At 34.1% G+C, this 25,741-nt stretch overlaps 1 protein-coding gene across 2 annotated transcripts; it reads right to left on the bottom strand.

Annotated features, from left to right (window-relative positions):
* Positions 1-5,321: 5,321 nt before the first annotated feature.
* LOC132311070 (uncharacterized) lies at positions 5,322-22,769 on the bottom strand. 2 transcript variants are annotated; one of them, XM_059808795.1, is made up of 10 exons: positions 22,360-22,769; positions 19,670-19,713; positions 18,483-18,600; positions 18,247-18,373; positions 16,615-17,207; positions 15,118-15,403; positions 14,750-15,032; positions 11,618-11,779; positions 6,328-6,792; positions 5,322-5,993 (listed from the first exon to the last, which is right to left on the bottom strand). In XM_059808795.1, the coding sequence occupies exons 1-10, from the start codon at positions 22,538-22,540 to the stop codon at positions 5,706-5,708; spliced, it is 2,547 nt and encodes an 848-aa protein (XP_059664778.1). In that variant the 5' UTR covers positions 22,541-22,769; the 3' UTR covers positions 5,322-5,705. The 2 variants fall into 2 exon arrangements, with proteins under 2 accessions (XP_059664778.1, XP_059664770.1); XM_059808787.1 differs by having other exon boundaries at positions 11,618-11,782; positions 22,360-22,768.
* Positions 22,770-25,741: the final 2,972 nt, after the last annotated feature.

Genomic DNA, 25,741 nt, shown 5'->3' with positions numbered 1-25,741 from the left:
ATTTCACAAGGCAGATCTGATTCTTTTGCTTTTTTATTGAATGCAGTATGCTCTGCCGGATTCCTGAGACTTCAATTTCAGAGGGATTCAAAATCTGAACCAGGGTACGGATGAAGGTGCATAAGGAAAAAAAAGTAATTTTGGTATAAATTTGTTATATTGTATTCGTATATGGTAAGTATGTATTTTGTCTAAAGTATCCGTACATGGTAAAAAAATAAGTTTCAAAACTTACTGCTGATTTGGCGCTTTGTCAGTGATGACATGGCAAATTGGGCTGACTTGGCTTCATCTCAGCCTTTGGATCTGCCATGGACACCCTCCAGTGACAGGTGCCATGGAGATGATTCTAGCCCATTCTCTATCAGGGGTAGAATTGAGATTGTTCCATAAATTGATGGATAAAGACCAAGTGAAGTATTTTCTGTCAAAAATGAAATAGCAGCAGGAACAGTCATTATTATCCATAAAATGTAATAGCGGTAGAAATTCATGAAATATGCATATAAAAAAATATATATACACCTCGAAATAATCTAAGTCACATAAAATGGGAACAGGAGAGTGAGGGGGAGCCAAAGCGAGAGCGGAAGTGTTAGAGTAGCAGAATTAAGTCATAAATAGTGAGAATCTGTAGCAAAACGCGCGAGGAGGGTAAGAGTAGAAATGTGCTCGAAGCATAAGAGCGACACCCGTTGATAAGGACGGTGTAACTCAGGAAATAACCCTATATTCAAAGTACTGGTTGGCCTTAGAAGAAATTATGGACCATTTCTAAAACCAAACTAAATATGGATTAATCAACACTTGAACAAGCTTAACTCGATTAAAAATTTAATTTATTAAATGGTATTAACATTCAATTCATATATACCTAATTAAATTTATTAAAAGACACTGACATTCAATTCATATACATTTCATTCCATTTTCATCTGAATTCGATAAGAGGCTCCTCTAATACTAATCATATTAAAAAAAATAAAAATAAAAAGAGTTAGAGACTATTACAGTAGTTATCTTATTATTCTTTATGATTATTTCATACGAAGTAGTTATTATTTTATTGATCTAATAATGTGACAAATCGTACCGAAATACAAATTATTCACGAGGTCATGCTCTACTAATTTGAGAGCATGCTTTTCTTTGCTAAATAAGAGATCAGAAATGAAGAAATGAACAAACAAAGCTCAAGGAGTAGGAACAATGAACCGGTGAAAGGCTGAGGGTACAGGGGTGGTCACATTTTCTCGAGTCAGATTGTAATTAATTTGAGATCCGGTGGAAGGCTCAGTGAAAGGCCACCAGATGTCGCTAGGTCTTTTACACGAGAAACTATTATATGATTCCAATCAATCTCAATATGACACATAAGCAGACGTGACAGCTTTTATTCAGATTTTGCTTGTTTGCCTTGACAAAAAGATCAGCCAAGTATTTTTAATTAATCCCTTAGCAAAGCTTAATCATATAGTAAACAAAATGTTCTTTTATTTGAACTCGTCCCGGCCCATGTAAAGTTTTCTCCATGGTACATGTTTCGCAACATAAACATCAGGCACCTGCCATTTCTATACCGAAACAAAATCAGGAATAAAGTACAAGATACTGTTATACGGACATGATGCGTAGCTTCCAGCTTTCCACAAGTTCATTGGATATGCATTTAACTTCCAGTTACTTAGCTAGCAATTGCTCTGCTCTTCTCAGATTCCGCACTTAAAGCCTCTTTTTTCCACACGATCGAATCACCAACTCGAACCTAAAACCTCTTTTTTCCTGCTAAATGAACCAAACACAGAGGAGAGAGTATTGAAAATGAGAAAGAAGCATGATAAAGTAATATCCGAGTCTTGCCACTATCAAGATTGAAGACCACTATTATACTGTTTCTATTTATTTACCTGTTGCTCAGTAGCGCCATCCCAAACGTACACTACCTTGATCAGGATGCCTAACAAGCCGCGAAAGAATTGCCCTGTTTCCCAGATCCGAGGCAAAAATGACAATATATGTCCTCCATCAATACTAAATTTATGATGATCAAGGATCAAAAGTAAAGCACTGAAAACACGGACATGTGAGCCTTTTTTAGCTGAGAAGAGAGAAGGACATTGTGTGGCCTCATTCTGACGCCCTCTAAGAGTGACAAACTATACCATAATACCACAAAAGTGATCAGTCACGTGGTAAAAACGAACACTTTTTCTTTTTTCTTTTTTTTTTTACCGAAAAATAATAAAAAAAACGAACACATGGGTAATTTAAACATTTCAAACAACCAAATGACAATAACAAGGACTCTTACTGTGGAAGTTCCAACGGCCCATTTAAGAACCTAAAAAGTGAATTTGAATCTATGGATTTAGATAAGTCAATTCGAATAAGCAGGTTCATCCCATCATCATGCTTGGCAAGACAGCCTACTAGATCTGCTTCACCATCTCACGTTAGATCCAAGAATAGTGAAGAATGCAAGAAAATGTTCTTCCATAATAAGAATGGGTTTTCTCACACTCCAAAGAGTCTGCCTTTCTTTCTCTCTCTAGCTTCTTGCCCTAATTTCTTACATTTTGCCCCTAGTTTATAGGTTGATGGGCCCTTTTCATTGATGGGGCGGTCTGTTTACACCAAACAGGCCCTAATGTTGGCCTGTCATCATTATTTGTAACTGAAAAAAACTTGGGCCTGAACTATGTAAAAGTGATGAGTATAAAATTTCATTAGGATCTTTTTATAATAAATGGTGATCGGCAAGCTTTGCGCCAAGTGTTTGCAATCTTTTGAAAGAAAAACAGAGGGTACAATAGCGATCTTCACTCGCCTAAACAATTATTTCAACTTAAAATCGCAACACTTGTTTGTTTTGGCTTTTTGTTATTATTTGAATTTCTCTGTTTTTGTGGATTGCTTTTGCCCTTAGTTTTTTTTTTTCCCTTTCTTTTTTATCATTTTGCTTCGCCATTCTTTATAATCTACGAATGTATGTATGATTATTTTTTTTCTTCTTTATGTGTTTCTCATTAATTGGCTTATTCTACACACAAGGTGCCTTACAAAATTATTCCAAGTTGAGAGTCATTTTAGTGCTGCAATTCATAAATAAAAAATAAAAAAGGCATTCGAGTGCTGCAAACACATTTTGAATCATTCAAAACAATATTTCCAATGTTTGAGTATAGGATTACCAATTTGTTTGTGCTGTTTTGAAGTGGAAAGGGAACAATTTTTTTCCAATTTAGAAGATGAATTAGAGAGAGGAAAAAAAATAACTAATGTGGTCCATTTAGCAGAATTGTGAAAGAGGAGAAAGAAATAAGTGTGATGGGTGGTGGTAATGAATGAGGGGTAAAATAGCCATAATAATTAGTTGATAATTTGAAATAAATTATATTAAAAAATTAAGGACAAAATTGTCTTTTCGTACGACTCTGACGGTGTCAATGATAGAAAAGTAAAATTGGACCAAGTGATAGTAATTTTTGAAAGATGTTTCAAAGTGATATTTGGCCAAACCTGATGAAGTGTTACTGAAATTAACCCTAAATTTAATATAAAAACATTATATATATATATATATATTTGTATTCAACAATTAAAATAATTTGACAATTTATATCTAAAAAATTTGAATAATTGGGTTGGGTGTATATTAACTAACCCATTTAACACACAATCTTTTTATGACCCATCATAAATGGGTTGATAATGAGTTATTGACCTATTATTAACTCGCTCATCCATCATCAAGGGCGGAGCCAGAATTTTGTTTCAGGGGGGGCACAATGCAATTGTTAAATAAATAAATAAAAATATGACAAATAGAAAGTATAATTTTTTTAAATCAAAAAGGCAAATAAGAAAAAAATAATTGTAAAATAATATGGTGTAAAAAAATATATAGTTACAGATATAAGAATCAAAATATTAATTAATAATATTTTAATTAAATAGAATCACAAATGTCATCAATAAAAATAAGTAAGTTTAAAAAAATACATAATTATACATAAGTGGGAAAAAAAAAAAAAAATTTGAAAAAGGAAACAAAAATTAGAAAAGGAAAAATATAATGTATACTTGAAGAAGGGATATATGTAACTTCTTTTTTTTTTTCAAAAGAAAATTAGAAGAATTTGAAAATTTGAAGGGGGCACTATTTAAAATTACCTTGTACGTATATGTATATACCAAAAATATGTACCTATGTATAGTAGGTTAGAGCAAAGTGAGGGGGGGCACGTGCCCTCTCTGGGTCTTAATTGGCTCCGCCCCTGTCCATCATCAACCCAAACCCACCCAAACCACCCAATTGTCACCCAAACCACCTAAACTTACTTTCCTTTTTTTTTTTTTGTTGAGTTTTTCCTATGAACATGGAATGAGATTCTTCAGCATCATAGCACCTGATACTGCTAATTTTGCAGTGATTTCCACTCCATCAACCACGACTATTGAGATCATCGCTAATTTAATTGATCATGACTCCAAGTCCTGAAATTTTGATTTTGTTCGTTTTACTTTCCACTTTTTACTTTCGAGACACCAACCTTATTTTGCAACTTGCCCTCAGGGAATATGGAAGTAAAAGGAGCGTCACAACTAATATTCCTCTCACATGTTCATTATCTATCTTATTTCGTCATATCATCCTCATTTTCACTACATCAGTATGTTGTACATCAGTATGTTGTATTTATGTTTTTTTAATGCCAAGCTCTTCGCTTCATACAATATTACCAGACTAATAATCGTTCTATAAAATTTTCATTTTATTTATTTGGTATTAGTTTGTCACAAAGGATATCAATCCACTTGTTTACATCTATTTTGCCCATTTGGCTCCAATCTTACTTGCAACATCACCCATCCATCTCCCTGTCTTTTTGTAGTATTGATTCTAAATAATGGAAATAGTTCTTTTGAGTAACTCTTTCCCCTTGAAAAATAATATTTATATTGTTGTCAATTTATACTTTATCAAATTTACATGTCATATATTCCCTTTAAATTTTACTCATTCTCGGGCCCCTTGATTCTAATATCTTTTTTCCTATTTCTAGTTTTGTTACCAAGTCTTCCTTTGAAGTATATATTTAAACCATGTCATCTGCAGATAGGTAGGGCTCAACACTACCTTTATAAGAAAGTATCTAGTTTAGACGTGATATTTTCTTCAATATCTTTCGTTATTTGTCGAAAGTAACAAGATCAAACTGCAGAAGATTAAAACAAAATCGTCGAACTTCCAGAACTAAAGTTCCAACATAGAGGACTATCTCAGAAATTGTTTATGCTCTGCAAAAGATAATACAATGGGCAACAAAATAAAGCCTTCGCTATTAATTTAATTACTAATAGTATGAGGAACAGGAAGAGTACGTTAAAAAATGACGAAAACATCAAAAACTAATAACTCACCGTGCGAACAGAACATAGTTTCTCACTGCAAGGGGAATTGGGGCTAAGAATTTCAAAGAACATAAAGAGAATTGAAGTTCAGTGATTCCAAATTAGCACACGTGTTCCTACGTTACATTATCTGAAAATAAATACCTAGAATACAAACTCGAGGCACAGGGCAGCAGCCATTCAAGTTCTCTTTGGGATCATTATAAACTAATTCAATTCAACCGCAAGAATCCTCGATAGGCCACTTTCAAACTTGCTACAAGACCCTGAAAAACCTGGAGGTGATTAGATTAGTAGCCGTTTTGCCATATCTGTTGGGGCTGCTTAGAAGGTTGGCCTTGAGAGCCACCAAGGGAACCATCTCTAGGGTTTTGCTGCTGATGTTCCATCGAAATTCCAGTCTGAGAATTATAAAAATTTGGGTACCCAATTGCTCCATAATTTTGTGAAGGCTGCTGGCCTTGGCGAAATCCAGCGAGTTGTTGATTCTGCCCTTGTAAGCTGTAATATGTGCTGGCTGGAACAGCTGACATTGTTCTGGAACCAGGACCATGAACCCACATAGCTGGGTTCTCATTCTGTCCAAATGATAGGAAGAAGGGAAAAAAATCATGAGTTTCAAAAGAAGATGCAACAAAGAGAAACAGAAGATATTCCATACAAAAATAGCTAAACTTATTTTATTTATTTAGTTTTATTTTTATTTTTTTCCCAAATCAGTCTTTATTAATCTAACGAGTCTATTCACAAAAAGAAAATTATTTCAGAACAACCACAATTCTAATTCTGTATTACGATATTAACAAAGATTCAGTTCAACATAACAAAATAAGGGAGTTAAAATGCAACTGAAGACAACTGAATCACCCTCAATTTTTTCATTGCGGTTTCCAGATGCCCAATCGGAGTTACCTGCTGCTGAAGAGAGATCAAATGACTGTTGTCTTTGTAGTGAGAGCTTAAAACATCATCATGGCTCACGGTCGTGCCACCAGGTGCAGCAGGCGCATTCATAGGGAAGTTGCCCGGAACACTGGTTGAAGTCCCAAAGGCACCATACCCAGAAGCAATAGCAGCAGATTGCGGTAAGCTGCTGACAGATACACTATTTTTATATTGTGGAAGTACTGCTGCTAAAGATTGATGGTACGTGCTGTTACCAGCAAATGCTTGCTGGAAAGCAGATGGCATATATGTATAGTTCTGAGGCAAGAAAGGATAGCCAATAATGTTGGTATAAGGTCCCAAAGGAAGAGTGGGTTGGGAATATGGATGCACTGCAAGGTGTTGAGGCAGAGCAGGTCCTGTGGCAACGCTGGTTCCTGGAAGGGTTTGTGGAGGAGGCTGAGTTGACGAAAAATTAGCTGTCCTCAAAGCCTGCACTTGTATAAGAAACTAATCAGAATAATTAACGAAAAAATAGTGTGTGAAATTCGATCAGTGACACCACCAAGAGTATGGTCTAACGGTATTTCCTTTACCTCCCAAAATAGAAGGTTGGAGCTCAAGTCGCCACAGGGGCAAAGTGTGTGTGTTATTTGCTAGGACACACACATGTAACAACGACGACAATAATAATAATAAAAGAAGGATCTGCAACATTAATGAGGTTTTCTTTTTGGTCTAATTCTTAATGTAAAAACATTCAACTGTTCTTTTCCTAGTAGATGTAATGATATGATGTAGAAGTGAAACTCGCCAAGCCATTGATTTAGTCATTGAAAAAAAAAAAAGATTGTCAGAATTTTTCGTCAGAAAAAAACCAAGTCTATTTTCATTTTATTAAGGATTGGATTTGGAAGTCCAACAGAAATGGAATAATTCCTCTTCTTTCCCTACCATTTGAAGAGAACTGAAATAGCGTTTCATGAAATTTTAGAACTTATCTGGCGTATGAAAATAAATGGACAAAATCCTAATACAAAAAACAACTCAATCCAAGTGCCAGTAAAACAGAATGGACTTATTTTTGTCTTTTGCCACATCCCAATCCAATTCCCAATGTTCTCCTAATAGCACTGGTTATGTGTGTTGCAGAAACGTAATCAACCACACACATGGTGAAGGGTTTCAGGCTTCAGCTACGGACTAAACACAGGAGAATTGATGACCAATAGGATCATTGCCAACCAAAGACATCGAAGGCCACAAATGAATTGAGTAATTAATTGTAGGATTGTCCCAGCTGACTAGTCAAATGAAAGGTTGACAGATTATTCAACAATGAGTGGATGATAATTATTGGTGTAAGAACTTGCATGCATCAAATGAGACAAAATCATAAATGCCTAGTCATTGTTTATATGATTTTTCATGTCAAAAGAAAGAGGAGAGCCATCATTGATTGTTATTATTGGCTAGACCATATGGTTTTAAATTGCTTCCATTTTAACTGGAATTGTTCGTTCGATAGTTTGTCTTAGGCCGTAGGGTAGGATGTTGGTTAATGAGCTAGGAAGAGAAGTTATAGCCACGGATAGTATATTACTTTCTTATTCTTTGGAGCTTTTAAAGATAAAGTTTAAGAATGTATTTATTTATTGTCAAATTTCTACAACTCCTCGCCCCTGCCCCTTTATCCATCTCTTTATTGAGAGAGAGATGAGAACTTTTCAGACAGAGGATTCCCACAGATGGAGTGAAAAGTGCCCTGGAACTATTGTTTACTCCACTGCCCATCAACCCGAAGGGAACTTCACAAGATGACCCGCCATGACCTAATTATACATACATAACGGGGGACACAAAGAAACATCTCTTCATCTTCCAGCTCCTGTTTCAATGTTTGGTTGTTCTCTGGAGGTAGGACAATGCGCTACTTTTTTCTTATTTCTTTTAAGTTAAATGTGCATTTATAGTCTCTAGTCTCTACATGGTTAAGAACAAGAAACGGCCATTATTTTCCAATAGACCTTTATTCATAAACTTCATTGCTATGATCCCCAATTATTTTCCTCAGGCTTTCAGCCTCCAAGCTCTTAAAGGAACTGCTCAGTCATAGCTAATAAAAGTGCACCTAGACACAAAAAAGCCCCACGCTCGTCAGTGCTCAACAAAAAGCATCATTGTGTATGATAGGGGAGCCACTTCAGTCAAGCATACATAGAGCCCTCAAGTGTGTTTTAGTTGTAGGTTCCAGAGTTTAAGAAAGCTTACCTATATTAATTTTGCAATATTTATTAATATTTATGACCAAGCATTATGTAAAATAAAGATAGACTAAATGTATATTTATTAACTGTACTGAATATTTATTATGTAGCTATTATATAATATTGTAGTAGAGTATTGTCGCAGCATTTTACGTCTTCAATATCGTATTGTGTTTAGTTTGGAAAACCATGTTACTCTTCTTATTGTGTCTAAAAATTTCATGGTTTTTGCAATTCCATTGAGCCCCATGCTGCATAGCATATTGCACAATACAGACAATACTCTACAACATACCCATAGTTGGTACTTGCAGCCTACGACTTTAACCCATGGCTAGAAAATTTAGGATTCCAATTATAATCATTTCAGGAGATAACTCTAATATCATTGTTTGGGTTAAAGTTAACCATGGGAAGCCCTTGGAGATCTCCCAATCTTTTAAATAAAATCAATGCATCGGTATATCTAGAAGATGTTCAGCTCTTCAGGAGCCAATATCAGGCAATTCAAATGTCTAAAAATTTCATGGTTTTTGCAATTCCATTGAGGCCCATGCTGCATAGCATATTGTACAATACAGACAATACACTACAACATACCCATACTCGGTACTTGCAGCGTACGACTTTAACCCATGGCTAGAAAATTTAGGATTCAAATTATAATCTTTTAGGAGATAACTCTAATATCATTGTTTGGGTTAAAGTTAACCATGGGAAGCCCTTGGAGATCACACAAACTTTTAAATAAAATCAATGCATCTGTATATCTAGAAGATGTTCAGCTCTTCAGGAGCCAATATCAGGCAATTCAAATGCTTCTACGCCCTCTAGAAGGAATACACTACCTTTGGAGTATTTTAGGAGTTGCGTGACTCCCCAAAACATGGAGTAAAGTAGTCTAAATAGAAATACTATGGTCCAGTGGTCTGCATACACAGGCTATTAGATATATCATCGCGCAAGCGTGCGCGCACAGACACGTATATGCATGTTATTCATTGATAATGTTTTAGGATTTTTAAAAAAAATGACACAAAAAAATTACTATTGGACAAAGTTAGAAATGACTTGGGCAATTGAACAGATGTGGTACAGTGGATGTTAGCTCCTGTAGTAGTGAGATGATGTCAAGTTAAAGACCTCTCTGTAAAAAAATATAAAAAGATTTCTTTTAGGTCAATAACACTTTAGGTTGGCAAATTTCATAGATCAAAACATAAGTCTGTAACTTCTGTTTTAATTTCTAGCGTAATTAGAAAATTTCAGAAGTTAGTTAATGTTGGTTATCTCCCAAAGTCGAAGATGAAATTCATGCTACATTCAAGAGTATTATGGTAATCTCTGTTTACAAGGGTGTAAAAGTAAATTGACACAATGATGCACTCACCAAATTAGGGTTCATGCATGCATATCTAGGGTTTCTAAATTTTTATGATTCAATCTTATTTTGATTCCCTAAATTGTTTCAAAATTGCATGAAAAGAGTTTCTGAAAACTTCCTTATTAAATTTTTTAAGATAAAACCTGCAGAAGACTATGATCCATTGAGCTATCAATCCAAGCCCTCTAGGGTGATGTTGATTGATCAACGACAATTTCGATCTATCAAACTATTCGCAAAAGTAGTTTCCAACTTGGTTTTAAACTCTACCTACCCCAATTTCTCTAAACTATTTGGTTGCCTATATATACTTAATACAAGAACACAACTCATATACATTAAGAACATCATATAGAACAGATTATAGTGAGTTTTTGAGAGTGCATCTCAGTTTTCTTTTACATTCATCATCTGCATTAATTGGGGAGTGTAGTATATATGTGTTGACATCCATTGTTGTTACAAAGACAAGGTCAACCCAACTGTTCAATCCACTATCTGTGCTTGAAGCCTGGACACCTAGTGGCTGAGACCAAATCACCAGAGAAGCACGTTTGTGGGGAGAGGACGCCATTGGCGACCGGAAGAACTGCTTGGAGACTTTTGGGAGAAATTTGAAATCTTCAGTGTCAAAGTGGTACTAAGGGATTCTTGAGGTAGAATCTGTTAACCTAGGTTGTAAATCTCTCTCTCTTATAGTAGATTTGGTAAAAGTCAAAAAAATCCCAACATCATAATCAGGTGGACACTAGTCAACTATAAAACAAATTAAAAAGTCAAAAAAAAAGTTCAAAAAACAAGAGAGCACCTAGGCTTGTGCCAATCCACTCTCTAAATGGCCAATACGCAAACTGGTTTCAATGGATCCACAGATTTACCATACAACCACTTTCAATTTGTAAATCCACAAATTGACAGTGGGAGCAAAGGACCCTATTATAGGCAGATTAGATTACTTAGTGACAGCTCGTCATGTGTTCTTTAATTTTTTTATGCCGTCATGAATTCTTTGGTTTGCACTTCTGTTTTGTGTTGGTTTTGAAGAACATCTATCGTCTTGCCCTCTTCTCTTATCTTTATTAAATAATTTAAAAACTGCCATCAGTCCAGTTAAAATTAGTGATGGATGCAAGAAAACTGATGACTGCACCAAGAGTAAGGAGTGATTACGTTCAAAATGAAGGGTTGGTTTTGGAGAACTGTATTGTTTTTCCTCATCTCTTCTCTGATTAAATTTTCTTTTCCTATCGGCTTTACCAGAAGATGATGTAAGAGGCATGAACTACACAAGAAAAGATAGAATGAAAAATGAAAGTCCTTCTGAATTGCTAAAAGCCATCATCGAATGAAAACAAAATAACGTACAATGGTATGTCAGTCATGAGCAATCAATGACTGCACTCACAGTAAAGACTGATTGGGTTCAAATTGAAGACATAATGACCAAAATGGAGCCAAACTGAATACTTGTCGAGCTACAAGGAAATTAAAATGAGGACATATTATTAACACAAGCTTACGTCCTTAGATTGAGCTAAACATTGAAGAGATATTATGAACACGAAGGATGTCTTATGAAGATTTATCATCGATTACGAATGAGTCAGTTGCTCTATGATAAAGTTAAAATTTCAAGGAAAAAAAACCATTAGCGCAGCTGAGGTACCTCTGAGATGGAAATTGTTGAACCAGTGATGGAAGAAAATGTGTTGCCGTGTTTTGTAGGCATTGATTGTGCAACTGGAAATGGCGAGTATGGAAGATCGGACTCTCTTACAGGTTGAACAGTGGATGCCAACAAAGTACTTGGTAACGAATTTGTATATCCCTGCTGTTATAGAAACACATGGAGTGAGGATTAACAAAGAAAACTATCAGTACATACAAGAAAATGCTTATGATGCTAAGCACAAATAGGTGCAATCATACAAGACACGACAGCCTGAATAGCAAGATTATAATGCAGCAGCAGCAACAACAATAAAGGACAAAAGTGCATGGCAAAGTGAGGTTAACAATTGTGTAAATGAATCTTCCTTAGGAAACTAGTCTATATGGGCTCAGAGCAATGATAAATATAGACACTTCGCGTGGTAGGAATAATTACAACACAACATAAAATTATTTAATCAAAAATAGAAATAAAACTCCCTTACAAAACAAAAATGGTTATGCAACTCAATGATTACAATATTTATGGGGGGGGAAAACCCTCAATGATTACAATGCATTTCGACTTATAAACCCCCTGTTATTATTTATAATGTCCATCTCTCAATCTGAGAACAAAACATCCTAGCATGAAGATATTAAAGAAAGACAATGGAAGTTGCCAGCCAGAACATCTGTAAATCTTGAGGTAATTCAAAGATTCTGAATCAGTTTCTTCCTTCATGAAGATTACAGTGGTTACAGGGTATTGGGGACTACTCCTCTCGGGTACATTTCCGACCTCAACCATAAGAAGAAGAAGAAGAGCTATTATTCCATTACGACCCAACAGAAATGAGGTCATTCAGTCTCTGGTTCATTACAGCTACACTAAATTTTCAAAAAGACAAGTAAATCAATAGCAATCTAAACAATATATGTCCAAAGAACCTGAGTTATCAACCCAACCATGTTTAGTGCAATTGCACAAGAATATAGAGAATGACCAAACCTAAGAATAAAATCCAGGATGTATCTTGTAAGGCTTGTATTGCATAAACCGTGGATTTTCGTTGTTTCAACAAAAACTGTGTGCAGCCCTAGATTATATTGAAAACTTTACACCCCTTCTACTCTCTCTAAATTTTTGTTGTTTCTACAAAAATCTTGTTCATGTTTTTCCTTCTGATATATCAAAGAGTCATGGGGTAAGAACCAGAACCCTAGGCTCTGATATAACGTTAGTGCAAGGTTCATGATCTAGACCTAAGAGGGGTGAATAGCTCTTACTTGTAGCTTTAACTAATTTTAACAACTTTCGAATTTCTTAACTATACTACCAAATTTTCAAATTCAAATTAAACCTAAATATTAACTCTACTCTAATCAATCATGTTAATCGACATACCAATAAAACAGTAATAAACTAAAGCAGTAAAAATCATGATCAGAACACCAAGATTTTAACGTGAAAAACCCAAACTGGAAAAACCATGGGACCTAGTCCTGACAAATCAAATCCACAATGAGAAAGAGATTTACACAATGTCAACAGTTTTCAATCCTTAAAACCACTAGTTACCACTTGACACGCACTGATCAACCACAAGTCTCCAAGGCACATAGTCCCGCCCGTATCTGCTCCTCGCACGATCAGCTCCACCAACCACTGATCTGATCGCCAATGACCAGTCGTCTACTCCAATTTCAGTTCAATTGACTAATTGTGGGCATTGAACTCTTCCGAATCAGCTCCACAACGATTACAAAGTCAACACACTCATATAATACTCACCAATCTAATGCAATAAGAATGCTAAAAGTAAATTATGAATACACTCAAATTTTACTCAACAGCCCTCAAAAAATATATTTCTTTCTATATTCTCTATGTATAAGATTTGTCCTAAGATAGTGTATTTATAGAAAAATCAATACCGTAGACAGAATAGGGTCTTAATGTTTAAAGTTGAAAAGGAAATTGCTTTTTCGAACAGCTCACTCGATTGAGAGACATGTTGATTGATCAACATGATCCAATAACCCTCGATTGATCGAAGTACTGTGCAGCTCTACACTTAGAAAATTTTCAGAAAAGGTAGTTTACAGAACACTATATATACACTAAACCAAATAGGATTTTCCAAATCAAATCATGAAATCGCAAGACCCTAACACATGAATGCATGAACCCTAATTTTTGCTAGCGCATAGAAATGTCAATTTACCTTTATACCCTTGGTATATAAGATTACGCTTTTACCCTCGATTGAAGCTTGAAATTCATCTTTGACCATGACCAAGAGGTAACTAACTTGACACTAACTTTTAAATTTCTACCTACACTAAAAATAAAAACAAACCTACAAACTCTAATTTTGATCCACGAGATAAGCCAACCTAGTCCTTTTGACCTAACAAAGGGCAAATTTATTTGGCATACAAATACAAATCCTTGTTCAACACAAAAAAGGCTTCTGAAAATTTGAGGCAAAGGAAGCAGATCATAGTTAATTGGTGTTGCGTGAGTAAGAGGGGAGAGGAGAAAGGAAATCATCTCCTCCTTCATTGTCCAGTGGCTAGGGAGGGTTGGGACTTGCTTCTTGTTTTGGTTGGGATGAATTGGGTCATGCCGTCTTCCACGAGGAGCACACTTGATACTTGGAGAGGATGCATAGTGGGGAGGCAAGTTAGAGATACTTGGAGCATCGCCCCTCTTTGCTTCTGGTGGAGCCTTTGGTGGGAGAGGAACAGGAGATCTTTCAAAGGAGTGAAGACTCCTTTATGGGCGCTTAAATTATATATTCTTAGATCCTTATTTTTTTGGATTTATGGTTGGTACTGTAAATCTGGGAATCTCATGTGTTTTTTGGATAGTTTGAGATTTTATTTGGTTTTGGGTTTTGGTTTTGTACAGATGTATATGGGATGCATTTCCAGTTTAAGCACCTTTCAATGAATACATTATTTATCAAAAAAAAAAGAAAAAATCTTTATCTACCATGCATAACTCTCAGTAGTTATTGCTTCAAATGTAACATGATCTCTAAATATATAACACACTCCGTGAAGAAGCAACGGCACACAAAAATGGGGAAAGCATTAACTTATCAAAATCCAATGCGGGAAAAACACGATGTATTATTACCATTACACTTGAGAAGGGAGCGAGATTCTGCATCTGAGAGCTCGTCTGAGAATGAGGGAATGCAGTGTTCAACTGTTGGGCATTTTCAAAGGTATAACCCGGGTTAGAAGAAGAAGAAAATGTGTATTGATTTCCATTTGCTACTTCAGTATTTTCCTGTTTCAACACGTCTGGTTGTGAAGCAGAAGGTAAATCATAACTCCCATCACTTGCGCCAGTTCTCTGACCTAAATTTCCATCTGAGACAGTTCTCAGAGGCTCATCCCTGTAGTACTCGTGATTTCTGCAAGGAAAAGTATTTATGAGAAAAACTACAAACAGGCAACCAGTAGAATACAGAGACTAGTAATTATGAGTGAAGGATGTACTTAGTGTCCGAGTGCCCAATTGATGAAGCATCTACATCTGCAGATTCATCTTCCAAGTTACTTTGCATGGGCCTAGATGCAGAAGGCCCAGAAGAACCAGTACCTATACTAGATCCAAAACTACCAAAGCTCAAGTGCGAACAGTCTTCAGATTGGACTTGCAGGTGATGTGGAATTATTAGAGAGGGTGTATTCCCTTCCGGGGGTGCCCCCTGATCCTCCTCCTGTATACTTAATTGATGAACATGTGAAGTCACTGACGATACTGAGCAACCAGCATCTTCAACTGCAAAAGGAGTGAATTAGAATAAAGATCTATATATTGCCATCAATTCCATTGAAGTAAAGAGATATAATAATATCAACCAAAATAAGTCAAGTCACTCATTAACAAACAAAACCAACGGCTTCTGTATCATCAATAAATAGATATTTAAAAAACTGGCAAAATAAATAATTAACCCAATACTTCACTCAGTCAAACAAGAGTACAAGACATACACTTGTAGAATGATTTTGAAGGGATAATGCTGAAGTATATGGCATGGCAGAAATTTGAAGTAACAATGTGAATAGAAATTGACAACATTCTCAAATATACAAATATATTGCCAACATTCAGAGACAGAAAAACATGCGAATAGAAATTGAAAAGATGCCATGCTCTGTGATTGAATAATGCCACACACATGACGCAACCATCACATAAATGAAATTCAAACACAAGTCAAAAACCTTGATAAACTAATTCATTACTATTCACGTAGCAACACAACCTTTATTGTTTGTCTCTATTAGTTAGCCCGTTTAGTCGAGTATCATTGTTTTTCATATTTCACAGTAAAAAAAAAAAATATCAAAGTAAAGTTGGAACCACGTGATCAGATATAAATCTCTTATATTTCTCTTTTTCTCTTATTCTCCTCTTGATTTATCATTTTCTTCCCACAAACCATAGAAATTCAATTGCTGCATGGCAACATGTTATAAAACCCCAGCTTGCTATGGAGATACAGAACACTCCAGATATTCCAATATCTGGATAGTAATGTCACAACACAAGTGCAAACTTAAAAAACATATATAAGTTCAACAAGCAATCAGGCCTCTATAAAAGTGGTCAGTAAATTAAATAGATAATTGAGTAAAAATAATAAATAATAATATTAAAAAGTGAACGAAAGCTGATATCAAATCTTATGAACACTTAACCAATGAAATTAAAACAAGTAACAAACTTCCTGGATTAGTCCCAACTGCTAACACGATTTCCAAACTGAAGCTTACAAATACAAGTATACATCTTGATCAACTAAAACTTTACATCAAAGCCAACAGAAACATCACAAGAACTCCACAAATCTTTTAACAAATAAAATAACCTTAAGACAACCATTCCATCAAAATGCAACTATCGGCTTGTAGAAAAGGATGTTTAAAAAATAAATGTTCCAAACAAAATTGCAGGACAAAATGACAAGTAGATGTCTTACTCACCTTCCTGATGCTTAAAAACATGGCTTTGAGAATTGTAGGAACCTGTGTTTTTGTACAGGTCATTATTAACAATAGATGCCCCTCTGGTATTATCCTCCACCATCTTTCTACTGGACACACTAGCAGGTCCAACATGGTTTGCAATGGGATTTTCAACAGTAGCATCATCTTCTTCTGCCCAAACCTCATCTGCCTGGGACTGGGGACGATTAATACTATCAAAGGACAAATTAGATGGATTTGCATGCAGCTCAGAATCCGCACGAGGCTCTAACACTGAGGACATGGTAGCAGCTTGTGGCTGCTCAATTAATGGCCACTCATCATTGGGAGAAACATGCTGGCCTGTAAAAGCATGACCTTCAGAAGAGTGCAAATCGTTATGTGAATGATGATTAAAACCGTGGTGAGATGGATTAGGTGTGCTGGAACCCTTGCCATGCGGCTTTCCCATCTTAACAATGTCAGCCATTGACACTTGACCTGGGACTCCCAACCAGGCAGGTTGTTGGCCAGAAGAAGGCTGCGAAGACAATGAGATACCATCAACTGTTCCTATCGATGACCCTTTATCCTCAGCGATAACAGAATCACTGCAAGAGACATCATTCATGAAAAAAATAAATAATAATAATAATAAACTATTAGCATGGCAAACATAGCATTGGCGAACAGATTGCATCCTCTGTTTGTGACCAAAAAAAATGCAGGTGATTCCTTTGATGCATATAAAAATGTGTAAAACCACAATCTCTTGAACATTTTTTATACTTCTCAATATCTTATGAATGGTATCCCACATTGGGACAGTGTTATCAGATGGATCTAAAACTACACATATGTTCTCTCTTTCTCTTTTTCTTTTAATAAATTCAAACTTCATACATATAATATTGCAATGTCCTAAGTATAATGCTGAACATAATAAAGTAATCAACAGTGAAGTGTAAGGGCCAATATGGAAAAGTAAGCTTTGATTACTCAAAATTCCACTACGATCGAAAAAGTTTCCTTCTAATGCCACAGTAAACTACGAAAAATAGCATTAGACTAGAGCCCTGGATCGCAAAATCAGGAAAAGAGGTAGATTATTTTGGTTAAAAGGCTATCTTTCTAATCCATGAAACAATAACAACTTACTCTTGCTGAATTATTTCTGTAAAAATAACCACTTCAAAAACAAATAAAGCAACCTTACGAAAATAACTAAATTTCAAATAACGATTACTTCAATATTCTCATCTCACTAATATTGTATTACAACCATAATGGCCACGAGAAGAGCTAATGCCAATAGGATCACATTTAGTTCAATCGGATCAAGAACCTGCAATGAGAAAATTTCATGCACTGTTTCCAGTATGTAATTATATATCGAAGAACTCCACCAAAAACTGTTTCTAAAGCAGTACAACTAGGATGCATTTTTCCAATTTTCAGACATGCCAAAGATTGCCACTTGCTGGTATAGGGAAATATTGACCTCTAGCCCAAGTTTCAAGTCTTCACATGCATGAATAGCAGATCATCGTACTAGTAATCTTGGAATTATAAACAATACACTTATAGCCTTTAGAATGATTCCTAAATTAACAATAACATAAAAAAGCCCAAATTCTAACAAGGACAGACCTGAGGGCTGGAGGTCGCCGATTCATGTTATATCCTGACATTCCAGGTGTTGAAGATGAAAAACTTGTATAAGCATTTGTTCCATTTTCCTTCTTAAGTGCAGGTTTACCATGCAAAGCACCAGACTCTGATAAAATAAAGCAACAGATAAGAATATGTTTATCATGATAAAAAAGAAGTTCCAAGAAAGTACAGAATGAACTCTTGCCCAAAATTGCATCTCAGCATGCACATACCAGGAGCCCTGAATTGGGTTGCACTACCACGTCCAATATTACGTTCTATGACACCCCTATTGCGGAGATTTGAAGAGTTACTGACACCACGAGACCTGAATTCTGTTGTTTCCTTATTCTGAAAAACATAACAGGAATCATTCTAACAAGTACTTTAGGAAATCAAAAGCTCAATACAACTTCAATAAGTTACGAAGAACTTCTCCCACCAAGCATCGAGCGCGGACGGGGGAAGTTAAGATGCAAACTCCTTATTGTAGCAAAATATGCAAGCAAGGTCATATACTTTGCCCCATTGGGGGTTTAAAAAGAGCTAACAACCTTTTTTTAAGAAAGAAGGAAAAAAAATTCAGAGTCAAGACTCAAGTAAAAAATATGAACATATTCAGAGACGAATCTAGAAGGGGCATGGTAGCTTTAAAGTTATTAAAATATATATATATAGAGATATTATGTAAACTTCGAAATAAGCCCTGCAAATACTAAAAACAGCTGCCTCTCCGCCCCCCCCCCCCCCCCCCCCAACAACCAAAAAAAAAAAAAAAAAAAAGAAGGAAAAAATACTTTCTTTAAACAGCATCATAGAGTCTTCTATAGTTACTAGTTACTGCTAGGTAGCCAGCCAATATGATTATAGTACATGACTAAATAGAATTCTAGACAAAATCATGTCAATTGGTAGCATACCCCAATTGGATTTTACTTGTAATTATTAAACTGAATTGAGTGAAACCCGCTTTGCCAGACTGAGTACTTGATGCAGTCGTATGTTAAAGTTTTTTTCTTTTTTTTCAGCCGTATGTTAAAGTTGGTCTAATATATTTTACACAAATTAGTCTTTTTATATAGATAATTGAGTTGCATGGTTTCATTTTGATAAATTACTATATAACCTACAAGTCTTAAGTAAATCTTAATTTTTTTTTTGATAAGTTACTATTTAACCTACAAGTCTTAAGTAAATCTTAAAATTTTTTGGACCCCCGAGGAAAATGCTTGGTTTCATCACCATATAGACATACATATTCTAAATGCTGCAATTCTAAAGAAGAAAAATCCAAACTCAAAAGGTAGCAAACAATCAGTGGCAAATAACAAACATAACGTCATCTAAAGGGGAAAAAAGGGAAAGTCAACTATCAAATATTGCAAATAATAAATTTGATGCAATTTCAACATCCACGCACCTCTTTTTTCTTTTCCCGTTTGCTCTTCACCTCGCGAAAAGGATCTGACAGTGGATAAACATCAAATTAGAAATGATTCTGAATGCTATCAAGAATATAAAAATGACTTGGCTTTAAAATTTTCCATGGTGGAACAGTGAGCCACTGATTAGGATACTAAACTGGCACTAAAGTACCAAAGCTGGCAGCAGTGACAGCATGGATACAACTTCAATGCAAATAACTTTAAAGTAAAAAGGAGAAATGAAACAAAATATGGCAAAACAGAAAAACTATTACTCCCTCCATCACATTTTAAATGCCCCCCTTTGGGAACTTAACTTTTTAAGATTTAGCTTTTAATATTTTTTTATTGTATTGGGGTAGTGAATGAATTACCAATTATACCCATGGTGGGTCCACATTGATGTGATGATGTTTTATATTTAATTGTTTTTATAAGTTCAATGCAAGAAGGGTAAATTGGGAAAGTTGTAAAATATAGTACATTTACTTTTGAATATGGACAATTATTTTGGGACAGCTAAATATGGAAAGGTGGACACTTATTTTGGGATGGAGGGAGTAGTTTCTTGGAACCCTAACAGTGCAAGTCTTACATAACAAGAAGAGCCGGCGACGGATGTAATTGAAGAAAACATGGTAGATGAATATCTGTTTTGTAAGAAGATGAAGATGCTACAAAATGTGAGCCACTTCTCCCTATTGACCATTGAAACCAGTCATGTTCACATGTTTCAACTGCCAACTAGGACTCTTGAAATTAATGTAACTTGAGCAGTGTACTATTTTACCTTTTTTTGATAAGTGAATAGTTTACTATTCTATTATGGGACAGAAAATTGTGCAATGCCTTTCAATTCTGCAAATTGTTACAAATAAAAGATTTTGATATGTAATCCAAATCATAAAGTCTCCAATCTCCTTGTCATTACTCCAATCTCTTCATCATTTTTGTACGTGAATGATATGCGAGAAAGTAAAGAATATGTTCAAGCCAAGAGGTCCACCACAAATTTGTGTAAAACATCCATAATTCCACATGATATACTCCTCTTTTTTTCTTATTGCATACATTTTATACTCTTTAGTGGCTATAAATTTCTAAATTACAAGAAAGCTCTACGGGTCTCTGCTTGGTGCAAAAGTAACTCAAGTCTCCCAATCGAGAACAAGTAGGTTCAAGCCAAAAGGACAATTGCTTTATGGAAATCCGTGGGAGACTAGATTTGTACCCACCCTACTCTTCCTAATGCCCCTAATTAATGTGATTATCAAACACTACATGGGGAGGAGTAAGAATTCAAGTTTACACCCCATATACAAGCTAGAGAGAGAGAATGTGTGTAACAATACAACAAAACAAAAAGATAATGACACTACGAGTGAGTGAGAGGAGGAAATTGAAAAAGGGGAAAATGAAGACACAAAGGATCCATTTATAATGTTCAACTTCTTGCCATCTTACTTCAATATTTCAAGATACCACCAACTTAATTAGTATACACACGCGTTGTCTTAGATCAGATCAGTACTTCGGATCCCCTTCCGGCACAGGGACCAGGGTGGTGAACTGTCTAATGAGTCATGTATTATTACTACTATTCCTTCTTAAAGAAAATACATATCCTATTAGACATGGTTAGTCAACGGAGAGTCTACAGCATCTTAAAAAAGGGATGGTATCAATCCACCAGGAAAAAAAAAAAAAACAACTCTTACATGTGTTTTCAACAAGCGCAAGGCACACGGGGGCCAGCCCGTTAAACACTTAGTTGTGCTACTATTTTATAGTTAACCATGTACCTTGTGCTTCAATATACTAAAAATATGGGGCTTTGTGCGAAAAATCTACAATTAATATTCTCTGTACCAATTGAAGGATTGGACCATTGTCCCTGGCTTTGATACTTCAGAGAACTTGAAACAGAATAGTCATTCCGTCTGGCAACAAGACAAGGTGATGTCAGGATTTTATTGAATTGTGTCAACAACTTGCAATTCCAACTGACCAAAAAGTTCTAACATCTACAAAGTAAATCCCCTTCAATAATAAAAGGATAATGCTAATTCTGTTGGCTACCAAATTGAACCCGGCACCTCTTTGAAAATTAGTTACATGATACATCCCAATATTAGTTTCAATTTCTCCATTGTTCATCAACCATAAGATAATAATAACTCTAATAATGGGCCCTCTTTTGTCTCATTGAATGCAGTAATGTTATTAACCATGGACAATGACGGTGACCAATGAAGATAATTACAAATTTAACCAAATAACTTACTCAACAAAAAATAATAATAATACTTTTTCTAACTATTTGGAATAGGCAACATGAATTTTCTTTCACCATTTGGCCATTCCGCTCTATCATAACCTCAATCAAAGCAAGTCACACCGGAGAACAAGCGCATAAACATGTATTATACATATTTGTGTGTACTAACTAAATATGTACTATAAACAATTTTTTTCACAAATAGATAAATCTTGGTTACATAATACAGATGGTTAAACAACTGCATAATAAATCTTGACAGAAAAATATAACTCAAAACATAAACAAAGATTCAAAGAATCACCATTATTGATAACAAAAGAATTTATATTTAACAAAATCACAATCAAGAAAAATAAAAAAACATAATTTGTAGAGAGAGACAGAGAGATTGGAGGGGACTTAAACCTTGAGATAGAAGCCTGTTGACGGCCTCGTTAGGGTCCATATTACATTCTTTGAGCATAGCGTAGATCTCCTGTTCGGGACAGTTTACAATCTCCTTCAAACTCTGAACCATCTTCCTCGACGCCGATGGGATTGATTGTACCCTGCCACCATTGGTGCTGCTTCCTCCTCCGCTACTCATAGCCTCTCTTTCTCTCTCTACACTCTCTCTCTCTCTAAAAAATCAGATGTAACACAGCGTGACTGCGCGACTGCCCTCTCTCTCTCTCTCTCCTCTCCTCTCTCTCTCCGGTCTGCTACAGAATCCGCCAACAATAAGATATCTAAGCAAAGCTCTCTCTCTCTCTCTCTCTCTACTTTCCTCGCCGAAAACCTCTCTCTAAAAGTATCCTCTTAAAAACACGCACGCAGAGTAATTTTTTATTATTTGCAGTTTTGGATAACAACGAATGATAATTGGGCTTCTTTTTTGTTTTTCAAAATTAGTTTTTCCCTTTTGGAATGTCTCCATTAATCCATGTTATTAGGCTTTTACCCGTGCGTAATAATATAAAGAACGATGTTTTATTGTGTGACAAAGTTTTTAATCAAACCAATCTAATCAAACTTAATTCAATCCAAACCTAATAAAATTATTTTTTATCTAATCCTATCATACAACGAACTATTCACGATTTTTTATTTGTATAATCGAATATTCATGATTTTTTTGTTATTGTTTAAATATTTAATTCGATAATAGTGAATTTTTTTTTTTTTTGGTAAAAAGAAATAGTATCAAATAGATAGTCAAAATATGATTTAAAAAATAGGGAAAAATACAAATAAGAAAATAACGTCAGAAAATAATAAGAAGACAAAATAAACATAAAATCATACATGGTGTGAATTAATTAATTTATTGTCAAGAGGTGACGGTGAGCAAGAGATCAAGACCGTTACATATAAAAAATAATTCCAAAATAAAAATAGCAATCATATGTGAGAGTAATCCATATATGTTGATTAATTTATTATTCGTTGATGAATTTATTGTTAGATAATATTACTTTTGAAACTTGAGCATAATGCATATATGACTTGTTTAAGTAACTAATTATCAAAGTCAGAATTGTTCAGAATTGTTGGTTTTTTTATTTATTTATATAATCGAATATTCATGATTTTTTTTTATTTGTATAATTGAATATTCACGATTTTTTTTTTTTTTTGTATAATCGAATATTCACGATTTTTTATTTGTATAATGGAATATTCATGATTTTTTTGTTATTGTTTAAATATTTAATTCGATAATAGTGATTTTTTTAAATAAATAAATAAATAGTATCAAATAGATAGTCAAAATATGATTTAAAAAATAGGGAAAAATACAAATAAAATATGAAAGAGAGTAAATTGTGAAAGAAAATAAAAAAAAAATAAGAAGACAAAATAAACATAAAATCATACATGGTGTGAATTAATTAATTTATTGTCAAGAGGTGACGGTTACATATAAAAAAATAATTCCAAAATAAAAATAGCAATCATATATGAGAGTAATCCATATATGTTGATTAATTTATTATTCGTTGATGAATTTATTGTTATATAATATTACTTTTGAAACTTGAGCATAATGCATATATGACTTGTTTAAGTAATTAATTATCAAAGTCGGAATTGTTTAGAATTGTTGGGTTTTTTTTTTTTTTTTTTGGGTGAGAATGTTAGGGGTTAGTTGTCAGTGTGGATGGAGAGAGTGCAAGACTCGAACACAGGCTTTCAAACACGATTAGCAACTCAATCACTCGAGCAACATGGCATTTGCAGAATTGTTAATGAATTGTAAAGATAAATTTTCACTTACCATGACATTTTTACCATTGCAACTATCGAATAATCCCATTTTAACACATTGGTAAATAACTTTTTCTTTAACAATTTTCATTGTGTGTAATATACGTAAGTTATAGTTGAGAGTTTGAATCTACAACAATACTCTGTATAAATGGCAATAGCATTTTTATTTTATACAGTTCTTTTAACAAATAGTATTTGTATTGTGTACAAATAATTTTAAAAGTAAATTGATCACCTACTTATTTTCTTTCAATATCTCATCACTGGTGAGGTACAAGCTGTTATAAAATCAAAACTAATTCATGACGCTCTTTTCATTTCATTTTACTAACTTGTGTCCATTCACTTTTAAAAAAAAAAAAATCTAATTTAACCCTATATTTGATCATTTATGCTATGTTTTTATGAATAATTATTCATAAATTTACACTTGTGACCATCATCCCTAGGAAACTAATATATATTAGTTAGTTTATATACAATTTTCCATGAATATTTAGAACCCATTCGTTTTTTTATTTATTTTAAATTTGAATTTAAATGTGTTTGGTAATTATTAGAAGCGTTTTTAATGATTATCAAATTTAGCTCAACATAACTTTTGAATGAAGTTATAATTTGGAGCTTTTAAAATTGTTTCGAATAGAGGTTGAATATTTTAAGTAACTTTTTTGCGTTGGACAATTTTGTTCTATTTATTTATATAAAGGCAATTATACTCATTATTTAATAGTTGTTATTATCAAATATGGTAATATCCTGTTAAAGTCTATCACCATAAAATTAACCATAGAAGTGAAGGTATTTTTTTTATTCCAACATTATCCCTAAACCGGCTCTCAATGGACTATTTACTTTATATTAACTAGTTTATGTACAATTTTCAATGAATATTTAATTGTGTGCTTACTTCAAAACAAATTTGCCAGAATTTGCACTTGAACATTTTTTTTTTTGACCTTTATTCAATTTTCACTTATTCACGTGTGTCCATCTCGCACCATTTAGTAACTATTCAATTTGAGACACTAATTTAAGATTGATGTTATTTAATATTAGGGTAAAGTGCAAAAAAAAACTATGAAACATGAATTATTGTCATTTTACAAATAAGCTCCGAACTATAAATTGTATCCTAAACTAATGATATGTTAACATTGAGAACAAACTCATCACTAAAGACTATTTTATCCTTTCTCAATAAATTTTTTATTTCCTATTAAATCATTTTATTATATTTGTTCTTATTTAAGTATTAATTATACCATTTTCCTTTATTTTATTATTAGTATAAATTTACCATAAAAATGTGGAAAAAATAGAGTTGTGATTACCGGTTTCTAAAATGATTAACTTACTACTAAAATTTTATTATTTATGATAAAATTATTATACTTAGTTTAAACTTCTTTATCGTAAAAAAAAAAAAACCTTTTTCATAAAATAGATTCATGAAAATTAATAAACTACTTAAATAAATAAAAATAAAAATACTTTCTCTTTCATGTAATATATTCATGAAAATGTTTGAATTGTT

Source organism: Cornus florida, unplaced genomic scaffold (genome assembly GCF_030987335.1).
Source record: "Cornus florida cultivar Cherokee Brave unplaced genomic scaffold, ASM3098733v1 CherokeeBrave_3.0.0_Hap2_Chr01, whole genome shotgun sequence".
NCBI classification, from domain to species: domain Eukaryota; kingdom Viridiplantae; phylum Streptophyta; class Magnoliopsida; order Cornales; family Cornaceae; genus Cornus; species Cornus florida.
The sequence above is the reverse complement of the archived record's forward strand: the minus strand, read 5'-3'. Positions and strand labels throughout refer to the sequence as shown.